General features: G+C 44.7%; 1 protein-coding gene across 1 annotated transcript in view; it reads right to left on the bottom strand.

The window, feature by feature from the left end:
• Positions 1-15,268, bottom strand: part of OCA2 (OCA2 melanosomal transmembrane protein) — a 421,183-nt gene that overhangs the window by 129,027 nt on the left and 276,888 nt on the right. The window contains exon 22 of the mRNA XM_014527422.1: positions 11,880-11,973. Within this exon, the coding sequence (XP_014382908.1) occupies positions 11,880-11,973 (94 nt within the window). The remainder of the gene's footprint in view (positions 1-11,879; positions 11,974-15,268) is intronic.

Genomic DNA, 15,268 nt, shown 5'->3' with positions numbered 1-15,268 from the left:
AGATGAAAAAATTTTCATGTGTATTTCTGTTACTGGGGTGGGGAGGGACATCAGCAACAGGGACATTTCAAAAACATTGCTGCTCAATAGGAAGAAAAGGAATAATCGCAGAAAATGGGGATTCAGTCATTATCATGATTCAGCTGTCATGACAATTCTGCTAGGACAGAGGTATCGACTACTAATTTGACACTACTCTAAGTGCTGCAGCAAAAACAATGTCTGAAAATATAAAATCTAATATAAAAAATATAAAAATAAAATCTCAAATGAGTTCTTCACAAAGGACAGATCAGAAGTTCTGTAGATACAGCTAAACTTACTGGACCAGGCTGCCATTTCTATCGGTCTATCAACAGTGCAAAGGTCACTCGGAGAGGCAGTGGCTAGGTGCCAGCATGAGGAATAATGAAAGTACATTATTTTTGCTTTTCGATGTGTACATTATGAGCTACAATATTATTAAACACACATTTTCATAGTTTTAAGAAAGAGGGAAACTCCCTAACTCCCCTTCTTATTTATTTTTACTATTTGTAAAGATGAAGATACAATACACTGCCCTTTTCTTTTTGAGATTCCAACTCAGGCTCAACTCCATTGATTCTGCCTGGTTATTCAGATTGTGGCTTGACATACATTGAACTGCAGAAAGCTTATGTAAAATACAGCTGTCTTCTAGACAGGACATAAAATTCAACCCCCAAGACTTCTGGCTATTAACAGTTCTGTGTCTTTTTTTTTTTTTGAAAAGGTAGGAGTGTTTGACAACAGCATCCTGGCAAAATCCCAAGTCAAGCAATTACATTCTACCCACGCAACTATTCTCACAGCAGTTACAATTCCATGTAGTATTTGGCTTCATTTTCTACTTTAAAGGTTGTGAAGTGCTGCTATGTAATCTTATACAATTGTTATACTTTCACCCTAAACACTGTCCATTTGTTACATTTTTATGGTGCTTGTGGATCCGTGAGGATGAAAAGTTCTATAAAAGTGTGAATTATTATTACTATAAAAGGCCTCTATTTAGCTACAGTTACACTGTCTTAGTACCAATTTAATGCCAATTTTGAAATATTTTGAAAGCCTAATTATTAGCAACTATAACTTTTCCCTTGTATTACCTCTTATGAAGAAGCATTTTTGTCTGACAATATAAACAAGATTTCTTCATTAAGTCCTGAAGACTTGTAGCTAGTTTAAAATTTTATTGGACAGCACCAGTGAATGTAATACGTTCTTGAATATCAAACTGTGCAAGACACACATCACCTTCATCTGTATAAATGGAGTAAAAGAGGGACAATCTAAGACACAGTAAAGCTATGACACTGTACTACTGAGGCAAACCAAAGCGGTACCTGAAAAGATGGGCGTGTGGGCAGAGCACTTACAGAATATGCCAGTAGATACTACTTGCACAGAGGTGTAATAGCAAAGAAAAAAAAGCATGCAAATAAGTATGCAAACACATATGTAATTAAGTATTCTTTTTTAAGCAACAGCATATTGCCTTATACTGTTATCATCACATCCTGCACCACTCTACTTGACACTGCCCACTATGGCGTTTTGTTTCAGTTTAACCAATCAGAGAAAGAGTTAATTTATTACTACGATTATTCTTTTCTCTTTATTTTTTGGTTCAAGTCTGTATATTGTAAATCATTTTGCAGTTACTTTATATTGCTCACTGTGGGCATTTTTAAACATGCAAGCACCACAGCGCCAGGCGCTTTGAAAAGCACCTGGTGCTGCGATGCTTGCAGTTGTAAAAGCAGCGAAATGTGCGTCAGCACTGAGAAAATGGCAGCAGCGTGCTTTTGAACTAAAACATGAGAGGTGCTTTAGGTGCTGCCATTTTCTGCACGCTGACACGCGTTTTGCCACTTATACAACTGCGCACGGCAAAGCACAGTTTGCCTCAGCTTGCATACAGAGCAAACTCGATTAATTGAGTCTACTCTGAAGCAGTGGATCTCCAGTGCATCACAGGACAGAAAAGTATGTGTATACGTGCCCTGTAAGTCTCCAGTGAGTGGGTGAAAACTGGGTCATCAAAGTTGAAGTGCTTGTTTCAAGGTGAGCAGTCACAAGAAAGCACTGATAGTGAACCCAAAAGTTGGTTAAGACTCCATGAGAGTGTCTTGGGTTTTGCATATGCTGCATCAATTAACTGCATCAAAAATTATTGTATATTTTGAACATTTTCAGTACTATCTATCATACATCATACAAGGGTTGAAATCATTGAATGAATAAGATAAATATTGTATACCTGGCAAGGCTACCTACAACTGCTCAGTCTGCTGCTTCTTGTGCTGCATCTTTCACAGCAAAACAGCAACCTGGCTACTCGCTCAACCGTTGTCACTTCAGTTGTCTCCACCTACACCATGGTTGCCATTGCTGTAATTGCCACCATCACTGCTACCACCAGCCCTGTGAATCCAGCAGTCTTGATGCAAAAGTATGTGACAAGCAAATTCCCAATGCCAAAGCAATCTCCACATGTATATGTGAATGCAACTAGTGGCTATCAAAATCAGCAGGAGAGAATTACTCCCCAATGAATTTTGAATACAAGTTACTTTTTACAAGCTAAGCCACAGTGGGCGCATCTACATAAGACTCTTAACTGCGCAGAAGCATAGTTTACCTCACAATAAGCATGTGCATCTATGTATACATGCTTACTATGCAGTAAACCTCACTAACTGAGAGTAAATTTGCTGCCTGAAAATGCAAGTAGCAAATTTACTTTTGATTAGTAATGGCGCAGTAATGCTCATGTAGAAGCCTGATAGAAAGCAAATCTGCTCGTGGTCAGCCACCCATCCGGGTTGAAGGATTGCTCCGTGCTCTCAGGAGCTGCCTGCTGCCAGAGTGGATGCCGCCACTGGAGCCCGGGTGGGAACTATGTCCCCCTGCCTGCCCCAGCAGTAGGGACCTCCAAGCTCTGTGCTCCAAGATCATGATTCTAGAGCAGAGACTGAAAGATCCTAATGCATGAGCATGGAGCTGGATGGGAAACAAGCTCCCCAGCAGATGATCAAGGCATGGGCCTTGGAAAGAGCTGCAGGGATGGGGTAGGTCCCAGCCCTCTACCCCTGCTAGCTGCCCCACTGGAAGATTAGAGCAGGGGGCTGGGACCTGCCCCTCCCCTGCAGCTCTTTCCAAGTCCCTTGACCCTGATCAGGGAGCCAGGACCAGGAGCTCCCTGCTGCTGGGGCAAGAAGACACTGTCCCCATCCCAGCAGCAGGCAGCTCCCGTGGGCAGGGTATAATGTCCCAGCCGGAGCCAAAAGACAGCTGTCTCCTAGGTCAGTGCTCTCTGCTAGTCCCTGGCTAGCACCCAGGGGAAGCCTAGAGCTCCCCCTGTTGGAGGTGGGGGCCCATTGCAAGACTGCAGGAAGTGGGAGCAGTTTGCTGCCATTAGCAGTGAATCTGCTCCTGCTTCCCTGCATGTTTTGATGCCTGCCCAGGAGCGTTTATTCATGAGTGCATGTGAAGATGCACCCAGTAAGAGCAGAAGTGATCAAAGAACCAATAAATACTGACTCTTCAGATGCCAAAATGTAAGAGAACCTAAAGTAGCATCTCAAAATGCAGTCTCTTCAGCTCAGTTAAGGGTTTAGTTCCAGACATCTGAACAATCATAATTAACAGACATTTTACCAATTGTGCCCTTAACCTAATTAAGTTGAATTTGTATTTGCACACAATTATTTTACACTTTTAAATCTTGCCACTCAATAGGAACAATGTAATTAAATCTCCACCCACTTTGAAAAATTCAGGGGCAACTTATCTTCCCTGGGCTTGTACTCCTGGACTTTCTCCTCAGAACTTTCTCCATTGGCATCATGGAGATGCCCAGATACAAATGAATAAGAGGATGCACTGTGGCATCATGTAATTTTAGGTATTAAAATAGGTTAGATTTCCATTTGATTTCCAATCAAACTTTATTCAAATAAACTCCTTGCAGATAAATTCGTTGGTCAAGGTGCTTCACAAAATCTATCAAGATTTATTTTTTTTGGTCATTTGGTAACTTTTTGTTTTAATGCCAGTTTAGTTGAATAACAGGTTTGAGCAATGATAATAAAAAAAAAAGTAATAAAGATATTGCTAGACATTAAGGCTGTACAAGAAATCAACTTTTCAAAAAGTCTGATGAGTACCACTCAGACAGCGGAGTGGTATTTAGGCATCTACAGACACATCTATATTGCTTCAGTGTCATTCCTGAAACCACTGCTGAGAAACAACCAAGCAGTTCCTGTTCTACGAGCACCAAATCTAGAAGTTGGGTAGAGAAGCTGCCGTGTGGGCCCCCATGCAACCACTCTCTGGGCTTCTGGTTTTGCTGAATGTGAGTATGACAGGTGTGATGCCCAAGGACTGCCATGGTGCCCCTATAGTGGCTTCCCCATTCCTGTCAGTCCTCTGCTCCTGCCTCCCAGGGTCCCACCCTGCTTCCTCACCTTCCATACCCTGGTATTAAAAGTAATGAGGGGAGGTTGCACTCAGAGGCTGGTGAGCCTAAGCGCTCTCTCTTTCTCAGCATCGATCCCCTCAGGCCCTACATGACTTAAGAAATAAATGTGTGGCCTCCTTCCTCCCTTAAAACCATGCCCATGCCTCACAAGTGTTACTCCTTTGCCATTTGGCCCCTTGTAAGGCCTTAGTTTTGCTCCCTTTAGCTTATGGGCTACTCTGGCTATTGACTGGGCTACTCTGGCTGTTGAGTAGCAAGAGTGAGCCTCTGAAGAATTCCTTCAGTGTAGAAGATTTATTCCCTGCTGCCATAAATATGCAGACATTTGGGGAGAACCCTGAAACTCAGCGAGCTGCAACTAGGTGCTTGGCAACCTCCTCTCTCCAGCTTGCTCCCTGAGCACATCTGTCATTGCCTTACTTTAGCTCCACATAAGAGTGAGCCACCCACAGACATCATTCTCTGCAGACTGATGAAGAAGCCAGGTGTTCCAGATCCATCAATTCCAGCTTCTTGAGGAAGCACCAAGTCTACCTGGCAGAAACTACTTCTATCAGTACATATACCAGATGTCTCCCTGTGTCTGAGCACAGTCCACAGGTAGCACAAATCAAACAGCAGCAATGGTGTTTCTCTTAAGAGCTGCTGCTGATTTCCAGGCCCACAAGGTAATGATACTTCCAACTTGCTTAAGATTCATCTGGTTCCCTCTTTACTTCCATAGTATTCATTCTAAGACTGGAGGAGGAGAGAGCATCTTTCCTCATTCCCCCACCAAAAGTACCAGCACTGGCAACTGCCAGAGGAGGACTTGAGAGCAGAGAGGAAGAAATGGAATCAATTATAACTTCTCTAATCCTAACAATCCAGGGCACTTGAGCAGGGGAGTCAATGTTTTTAGCAGGTGTATCACAAATTAAGGCCTCATACGGACATTTAGTTTCACCTGGGAGAGTCACTGCTCTTCCAGGAGAAACCAGGAGATGATCAAGCTTTTTCTCCCAGAGTAAAAGTGGCCACTCCAGGAGAAAATAACTTGGGAACAACCAGGATTAAATCACTCCCAGGAGAGTTTCTCCTGCAATAGTGAATGTCTGCACATGCTGTGGCTTCTCCCAGAAGAGAACATAGTCCTCCAGCATTCCACCCCCTCCTCTGATCCAGGGAGACAGTATGTCACTCGCTAGACTCTGCTGCTCCAGCAAGGAACAGAACATGCCCCTTCACAGTCCCCACATTGTGCTGCGGGGAAGCAAAGCCTGACCATGGGCAGTCTGGGTCAATTAATTAGGGCTGACCTATGCACTGCTGCCACCTGCTGCCAGTCAGACTAAAGAGAGCCTGCAGAGTACACTGATATGTGTTCACAGGCCTTCCCCCTACTCTCCTACCCCTCCCCCAGATGAACAGTGTTCCCACTGGAAGCTCCCCACCCTTCAGGCCCTCAGCATTCTAATGTCTGTACACTTGGCTCTGGGTAAGTTTTTTTTTACCAGGAGAACAAATCTGGGAGAATTCTCCCAGATTATTTGAATGTTTGTATGAAGCCTAAGTCCACGCACTCTCCAAGTGCCACTCTGATCCCTTTGCCCTGACCAATCTGCTGCTGTGCCTTCTGCTCCATGCTCTGTGCTCCCTGCCCAAACTGCCACTCTATTTTCTATTCCCAGTTCTACCTGCTACTGTGCTGTGTTCCCCCTTCCTGCCACACACACGGGCTGCCTGTGCCACTTGTGGCATGCATGTCACAGGTTGACCGCCCCTGAGCTGCAGCAAGGAACAGAACTGAGTGGAAGAGTGACATCTATCTTGGCTTATGCATGTGCCACAGCATTTACCCTGGGTCCTGCAGATACTATCCAAGCCACAAAGCCCTGCTGCTGTGCAGTCTAGTAAGCAACTACCCCAGAAATCTATACTTAGTAAGATCTGCTGTTTAGACAAGTTTTCCTGTATATTAGCTTGCACTCTTGGTTTCTTTGGTTGCATGGGTAAGGTCTACGATCCAATCTCTGCCCAGTGCATCAGAGTTGATGACATAATTATCATAGAATCATAGAAAGCTAGGGTTAGAAGGGACCTCAAGAGGTCATCTAGTCCAACCCCCTGCTCAAAGCCAGGACCATCCCCAACTAGATCATCCCAGCCAAAGCTTAGTCTAGCTGGGTTTTGAAAACCTTCAAAGATGCAGCTTCCACCACCTCCCAGGGTAACCTGTTCCAGTGTTTTACTACCCTCTTAATGAGAAAAATTCTTCCTAATATGTAACCTAAACTTCCCTTGCTGCAACTTGAGACCATTGCTCCTTGTTCTGTCATCTGTCACCACTGAGCATAGTCTAGCACCATCCTCTTTCAAATCCCCCTTCAGGTAGTTGAAGGCTGCTACTAAATTCCCTCTCAGTCTCCTCTTCTCTAGACTAAATAAGCCCAATTTCTTCAATCTTTCCTCATCAGTCATGTGCCCCAGTGCCCTCACCATTTTTGTCACCCTCCGCTGGACTCTCTTCAATTTGTCCACATCTTTTCTGTAGTGGGGGGCCCAAAACTGAACACAGTACTCCAGATATGGCCTCACCAGTACTAAATAGAGGAAAATAATCACTTCCCTTGGCCTACTGGCAACACACCTACAAATGTAGCCCATTATACCATTACCTTTCCTGGCAACAAGGGCACACTGCCGGCTCATATTCAACTTATTGTCCACTGTAACCCCCAGATCCTTTTCTGCAGAGCTGCTGCCCAACCAGTCAGCCCCCAGCCTGTACGGTGCATGGGACTGTTCCATCCTAAGTGCAGGACTTCGCACTTGTCCTTGTTGAACCTCATGAGATTCCTTTTGGTCCAATCCTCCAATTCATCTAAGCCACTCTGAATCCTAGCCCTAACCTCCAGTGTATCTACTACTGCAGCTACCCTGCAGCTTGGTCACCTGCAAACTTGCTGAGGGTGCACTCTATGCCATCTTCCAAGTCACTGATGAAGACATTGAACAAAACCAGCCCCAGGACTGACCCCTGGGGAACTCCACTTGATACCAGCTGCCAACTACACATGGAGCCATTGATTACTACCCTCTGAGCATGATGCTCCAACCAGTTTTCTTTCCACTTTACAATCCATTCATCCAGCCCCTACTTCCTTAGCTTGACTGCAAGAATGTTGTGGGAGACTGTATCAAAAACCTTGCTAAAATCAAGGTACATCACATCCACTGCTCTCCCCACAGCCACAGAGCCAGCCATCTCATCATAGAAGGCAATCAGGTTGGTCAGGCATGACTTGCCCCTAATGAATCTATGTTGACTATTTCTAATCACCTTTTCCTCCTTCAACTGCTTAAAAATGGATTCCTTGAGCATCCATGATTTTTCCAGAGATTGATCATATCACCATGATCCATATCACTATGACTCATAAGATTAACCTACCTTGTGGAATGTATTTACACCATGTCAGCACAGATAAAATCTTGCTGTTTAATGAATTTCTGAAAGGTCATCAATATTCATAAGAAAAAGTCCTTGGCTGGTAGAACCCTTGAAACAAGTGTTTTTAGAGTATTTTTCATTTTTAAATCTGGGTCACTGACCTGTCTCTAAGTTCCCCTTCACTGTCTTTCATGAAATAGTAGATAGTTCTGAAATATGAATCTCAAAAGTCTGTCCTCAGTCTCTCAACCACCTACCCACTGACCAGCATATTCTATTCAGCCTCCCAAAATCGTTACATCAGTCAAAATATCTACACATTTATTTTTAAAGGATAAATAGATCTGTTGAGAGATTACATTTTTGATTATGCTCATTAATAATGATGAAGAACCAATTCATCTAACTGTTTATGTGGGATGTAGCCATATTTCTGAGTGCTTCTTGCATTCATATAGTGCCTTTCATACAAATAATTCCCAAAGCTCTATTTACATCTTATTGATTTTGCCTGTTTCATGAATACATGAATTATTTCATCTCTGTGCCAAAAGCCAGAACAACATACATCAACGCTACAATAAATTAAAGCAAGGAGAAATGTCATCTGGGAGTTTCAAAGAAATCAAGGGGTTAAGATGCCCAATGAATTTCCAGGGGTTCTGGCAAACTCAATCCTTAGAAAATCCCTGATAATCATGTTGATGAAAGCAAACACATGATCCAATGAGGGGAGGAATATCGTATTTGGTGTACGATGATATCAACTTTGACAAGTAGGTTCTTCAACATTAACAATGCTGATGCTTCAGACCCTTGGTCTAAGTACAGACAGTCAAAAAGCCTGAGATTGAATCAATTCAATCTTCACAGGTTAGTCTAAACTGCATAGATTAAACTGATAAGCAAGTGAACAGACATTCACAATGCAGCCACATGCCTGCAGTGGCCCAGGCCAGAAGCTGAGGGGTGCTAAAGTACCCTGCTCCAGTGGAATAGACAGCTTGGGCCAAGGCTAGCCTGCCCACTCTGCTAGTGGAGATTTGCAGGAGAGATGCTGGAGGACTGTGAGTTGGCTTGACTCAGGACGGGATCTTGGGCAGAAATTCAATAAACCTATTTAACGTGAATCAATTAAGTCTGATACTACATCCATCCACATTTATTTTAAACCAGTTTTGGCCATTTGGAAAAGTGCTTTATGTGCACTGAAATTCTGTTCTGTTACAGATTTGAATCAGCTTCCAATCACTTATAGCAGTTTATGTGTAATTTCTGTCCCTACCCAGGGTGTTGAAAAGGAATAGTTCAGTAGCCTATCTAAATCAATGTTCTGCAAACTTTTACAGACTCAAAACAACCCTACATAACTTTTTGGAATTTGGTGGCACTCTATTTTAGAGCAAATTTATTTCTCATAGGTTACCTCCCTACAACACCCTAAGGATCTCAAGGTGTTGCAAAGTGGGCAGGGCACCACTGAGAGTAGGTCAGGTGTAGTGCTGCACAGTGCTCAAAGCTGGCAAGAGCTGCTTGTAAGGGCAGATTGGGAAGTTTGGGGATGGGTCATTAGGCCCCTGAAGGAGGCAGCTGTCTCTGCAGGAAGCAGAGGGGGTGACAGTAGCTGCTGGTGCAGAAACTGTTGTCAGATGAAAGAGAGTGGGGCAAAACCCTCACCCTTTCCACTCACTGCCTTCCCCCATTTCTACATGACAGGGTAAGCATAGTCTGTGCAGTTGTGGTTGCCTCTCCAGTGATTTGAATACAGGTGCCTGGAGCCACCATTTCCTGTGACTCCTCCCACCTTCTCCCAGGAGCATGGGAGGAGTGGGAGAATAAACTAGGCTGAAAAAATCTGGCACCATGTCTGCTCACCCACATATGACAGATTGTTATGCTCAGAGGCATTGGGGCACCCAGCCCAGGGGCTGTCATGGGGTCTAGCTGTGCTTTTCAGCTCAGCTCCTTCCCCTGATCTGGGACCTGGTGGGAGGGGACAAAAGCAGTGCTACCAGCATGAGGAGGAGCTGGTGCTTACTTTCTCTCATAGGGGCCGGGGGCTTTGGCACCCTTTTAAGGAGCTTGCAGTACCCAGGTTAAGAATCATTGATCTAAGTGACAGTGATGAGTATGGAAAGATGTAACAAATAACTATTGATTGGCATACAATCCAATGTCCATGCAATGACCCTTAAAAATCAATCTATAACTTATATCACCATGAACCTTGCTATGTAATAAGGCCACTTGATCTAGCAGTCACTTAGCTAAATAAATATACATAAAACAACAGGACTGTGTGTCACCAGAACCTCAAATTGGGTACCACTTTTTGTTGCATAAAAATACAGTCTTTTTAGAAGCATCCTAAACAAATATTTATAAACTAAACCTTATGGTCCAATAAAATCAGATTAGGACTTACATTTTCAGGTACAGCCAATAATTAGTATAAAATTTAATTGTATTAATTTTGAAAAATTGTACATTTTAATTGCAGGTAAAAACAGGTCACTCAATGTTTTAGTAATATTTTGTTGTAATTTACTCATAACCCACAAAAAAGAAGTATTTGTAGAATATAACACAAAGTAGTCCTGTGCAAAGCGGCTAGTATTCGCTTCAGATTCAGATTTGGATGATTCATGGGACAGTGATTCAATTCGGTGATTTGAATCACTATCCTGAATCAATTCGACTGAATCAGCCAGGCCCATCCCCCCAGCTCAACAATGGCTGGCCCACCTGCCCTGGCTCCCAGCACTTTGGGGAAAAAAAGCCCTGACTCAGTGGGTGATGCCAAGTGGCGGTGGGGGGGCGGTGATCCCTGATGCCCCCCACTGCATGGGGGGCTCTCCATGAGCCCCCTGACCACCCCAATCCCCCAGCCCACCCCCCATGGCTGTCCCACCCACCGTGGCTCTGGCCCTTTAAGAAAGTAAAAAAATGAGAAAACCCTGCACTGACCACTTCTTCCAGTGGGGGGGGAGCAATCCCCACTGCCCCCTGCTGCCCCATGCCATGTAGGGGGCTCTGCATGGACCCCCTGAAGCCCCAAGGCTGATGCAGGAGCGGTGAGTCCTGAGACTTTTCTCCATTTTTTTTTTCTTGAAGGGCTGGAGCTGGCCTGGGTGAGACACCTGTGGCAGGGGCTGTGGTAGTTGGGGTGGGAGTTGGAGGGCTCATGCAGAGCCCCCCATGCAGCATGGGGCAGTGGTGGAAATTGGGGATCACCCCCCGCTGAGCAACACCCAGTGAGCACCAGGGCATTTCTTTAAAGGGCCAGGAGCTGGAGCGGGTGGGAGTGGGCAGGGGCTGGAGGAGCAGGCAGGGAATGGGAGCTGGCAGGGTTCCCCCCATGGTTCCCTCCCCCATCCCTTCTATTCAGCACTCATGAACTCAGGCACAGCTCCCATAGATTTCACTGGGAGGGCCAATGAGGGCAATGAATATATTAGCAAAAGGTCTTTTACAGTCAAAGCTCACTGAAGTCAATGGAAGGACCCCCAGTAGTTTAAATGAGCTTTGGGGGAAGCCTTTAGATCACAGATCTTAGAAACACCTGTATGCCCCTTTAAATGAGCTACTACTGAGTCTCTATTCTGAAAGCTAAATGCACCCTTTTACTTTCCCTCATATAGTATCTAAACTTTTCAAATGCCATCTGGACAGCTTCTCTGTGCATTTATACTATATGTATGTGCAATTTTCAAATACTGCCTGCAAACTAATCAAAAATAATTTCTATTGTAGTGCATGCCACAGACATTCATTTCAGCTTCATCCAATGTCTTTTCAAGTCAGAGGGAGTTAGGCTAGACCCTCTGTGTTCTTTCTGTAATAAAATCATGGCACCTATTGCACTTGGGTTCTGCAGTGGAGTATTTGTACATACAGTGATTTCAACATTACTGCACTCTATTAGATCTCCCAGCTTACCTCCAAGACATGCACCCATAGCCAATGAAAAAATTAGTGGTTTCACGGGCAGGTTAACTTCAGGATCTTGACTAAGGTTGAGCAGCACAGGAATCTGCAACACAGAGGGAGAAGGACAAGTGACATTAACCATCCATGAATTACTGAAACCTAAGCAATAATGCTTTCCTTTCCCTAAGAATCTTTTCATAGAATTCTCCTTTTGCCCTTTTGGGACTCCCTAGTATTGAGCCTGTCTCTCGTTGTCTGAGCCAATGCCACAGCATTCATCTGAGCTGGGGTCTAGCAGTACAAACCCTTCCTGGCCATGGTCTTAGGTATAGTCTAGTACATTTAGGGTCCTTTAGGCTATCAGTGTCTCATGTGACATGACAATAGTAGCTATTAGGGCTGTGCAAAGCTTCAGTCCCTGATTCAATTTGGCGGAGCTTCAGCCCAATTCGGTGGCTGAATCTCCAAATCTGAATCAAATCAGGAGACCCTTTAATCTCTCCAAATCAAATTGGAACCCTCCGAACCAATTTGGAGAGATTCAGAAAGATTTGGAGATTCAGACATAGACACAGCTTTAAATGTTTTTTCTACATACCTCAAGGTAGCAGGCGGCTCATCAACACTGCGGTGGTGCAGCAGATGAAGCGTCCACAGGATCACAGGGCAGGGGGTCCCAGCATGATTGACAGCAGACCCAGAAGTGGGCCAGAAGCACTTCCAGTCCACTTCCAGGTCCACGGGGGGGGGCATGGACTCCCCCCCCCCCGCCTTGGCAACCAGTGTCTCCTAGGTCTGGGGGGGGGGCACCCGGGGTACCCCCATGGCTGACTGCTGAGCTAGGGAAGAATGGGGGCAGGGGGCCCACACACTCCCCAGCGAACCCAGAAGTGGACTAGAAGTACTTCTGGGTTTGCTGCTGAGCATGCAGGGGGGGGGGTCCCCATGCTCCTGTAGGACTCTCCATTCACCCCACCATCACAGCATCCACAAGTAGTGCCTGGTACCTCAAGGTATATAAAAAAAAACATTTAAAGCTGTGTCTATGTCCAAATTGCTGATTCTATAAATCAGCATTGAATCTTCTGATTCAGATTCAGCCAGATCGAATCGGGATAGTGATCTGAATCAATGAATCACATCACTGTACCCAATTAGGGCCAAATCCAAATCAAATATGATCTCAGAGCATTGCTGGGCCTGTGCCAGGTGCAAACCAGAAATCAGCAACAAGGCATAATTTCAACCTGCAGATTTCAACAATGCATACAGAGCAAGTGGTTGGTGGCCCCTTGAGGGGTAACCCCAGCCTCAACAATTTAGATACATTGCTGGCCTGCTCCAGCCTGAAGTATGATTTATTGGGGAGTGGTCCATTGTTGAGAGGGAGGGCTTTCTATGACACTGTAGCACTGGAAAAGCAGGCAGGAAAGCAAAAAAGACAAACCAGAAAGATAAATGTCATAGTTAACTCTCTGCTTGACGTTTGTGAGCAAAGATGTCATCTCCAAAAAATCTGGAGAACCTGGTCTTATACATAGAGATAGGGCATTGATAGAGCTGAATGCCAGAAACCCTTAATGACCTGTTATGTCAGCCAACAGGCACCATTGGAAGCCCTTAGGATCAGTATGCATGAGGAAAAAATTTCACCTGTATCTTTTCTTAGATACAAACATGCATCATAAGGTTTTCAAATTAAAACTAAAATAATTTAATTTGCTTGAATTCACATATTTAATTATTGTAATCTCCTTATAAGGCTGAGCATACATCTTATACCAGCTGTTTTTTGTTGTCTCTTTGACACAAATTGATTTTCTTTTAGGTCAAAGCAGGCTGAATTATTTTTATTATTAAAATCTGACAATACAGTTATTTAATCTATGTCAAAACTATAATGTATGCTGTCATCCTTGTGAGCATAGTAGGGATAGGATTAGACCATTAGCCTTTATACCCTCTGATTGCTGCTTTTGCAGTAAGAGAGCATAATATTGTTGTGTTATAAAACATATTTTTGTCTTAGCAACAGAATACTGCATCATCTCAATGGCCTTTTTTTTCTTTTAAAGGGACGTGAAATCTAAGATATAATACTACCAATCACTAACAGGTATAAAGTCAAATACTAGGTTTGAAATAGTATAATTTTCTCCATGCATTTGAAAGTATTTTAATGTATGGTGCACATGTCCTTTGTAAAGAGGAGGAGCTCTTCATAAGGAAGACTTGTTCTTAAACTCATAACTGGCCAAGAGCTGAAAGAAAAACATTCCGTTAATATTATAGGGTTCTATATCAAAATATTTATTTGACCCTAAAAATCCACAAAGTTTTATGTAGAGATTGTGAAGTACCTGGGCTAGTTTCTATTATATCTTGTGTGTACAGGCATTCAAAAAGCCCAAGGCAGAAGCAATCTAAGTTATGCACTTTACACTAAGTGCCCTAGGTTAGTTTGCCTTTTGGCAGGGAGGGCACATAGCCCAACTACACTGGGCAAGGCACTCTAGCACACCTCCCAGCAGGCTGTCAGAGAATGCTGAGCACAACTAGCAGCCAGACACCCCTGATCGGCCAACAGCCCCTCACCCCAGCCTTACCTCCTGCCACCAGCTGGCTGTTAGCCACAGCCAGTGGGCAGTGCGGGAGGAGAGCAGACCTCTCCCAGCTGTTCTGGCTCAGGCCACACTGGCTGTCTATGGCAGCTGGAGTGGGAGGTAGGGGCAGTGGAGGCCCCTGCCACATGGCCCCAATCCCAGCTTCCCCTCCTCCTCCCCCCGCTGCTTTGTCATGCAGGGACACAGATGCCAGAATCTGACCCCCACCTCTCCTGGCCTGGCTGCTGCAGACAACCTGCCACAGGCAGATGGCAGGGCTGGGGACAGAGCAGACTGAGTTCCAGTGTACTGCCCTGTGAGGGGGAGTTAGCAGGGACCCAACAAATGAGCCTGGGATGCTGGCAGACAGCAACCTAACTTCAGTTGGGAGGGAATCTGGTACAAAAATTCAATAGTCTGGTCTAACCTAGTTTCATAGTTTGTAGGGTCGGAAGGGACCTTGACAAATCACCAAGTCCGACCCCCTGCCATGGCAGGAAAGAGTAGTGGGGTCAAATGACCCCAGCAAGGTGTTCATCTAGCCTCCTCTTAAAGACCCCCAGGGTAGGAGCGAGCACCACTTCTCTTGGAAGTTGGTTCCAGATCCTAGCTGCCCTGACTGTGAAGTAGCACCTCCTGATGTCTAGTCTATATCTACGCTCTGTCAGCTTGTGACTGTTATTTCTTGTCACTCCTGGGAGTGCTCAGGGGAACAGGGACTCCCCCAATGCCTGCTGGTCCCCTCTGAATAGTTTGTAAACAGCCACTAGATCCCCCCTCAGCCTCCTCTTGTGG

The sequence above is a fragment of the Alligator sinensis genome, unplaced genomic scaffold, assembly GCF_000455745.1.
Source record: "Alligator sinensis unplaced genomic scaffold, ASM45574v1 scaffold144_2, whole genome shotgun sequence".
Lineage (NCBI taxonomy): Eukaryota > Metazoa > Chordata > Crocodylia > Alligatoridae > Alligator > Alligator sinensis.
Note: the sequence above shows the minus strand (reverse complement) of the source record. Positions and strands in the feature narration are given on the sequence as shown.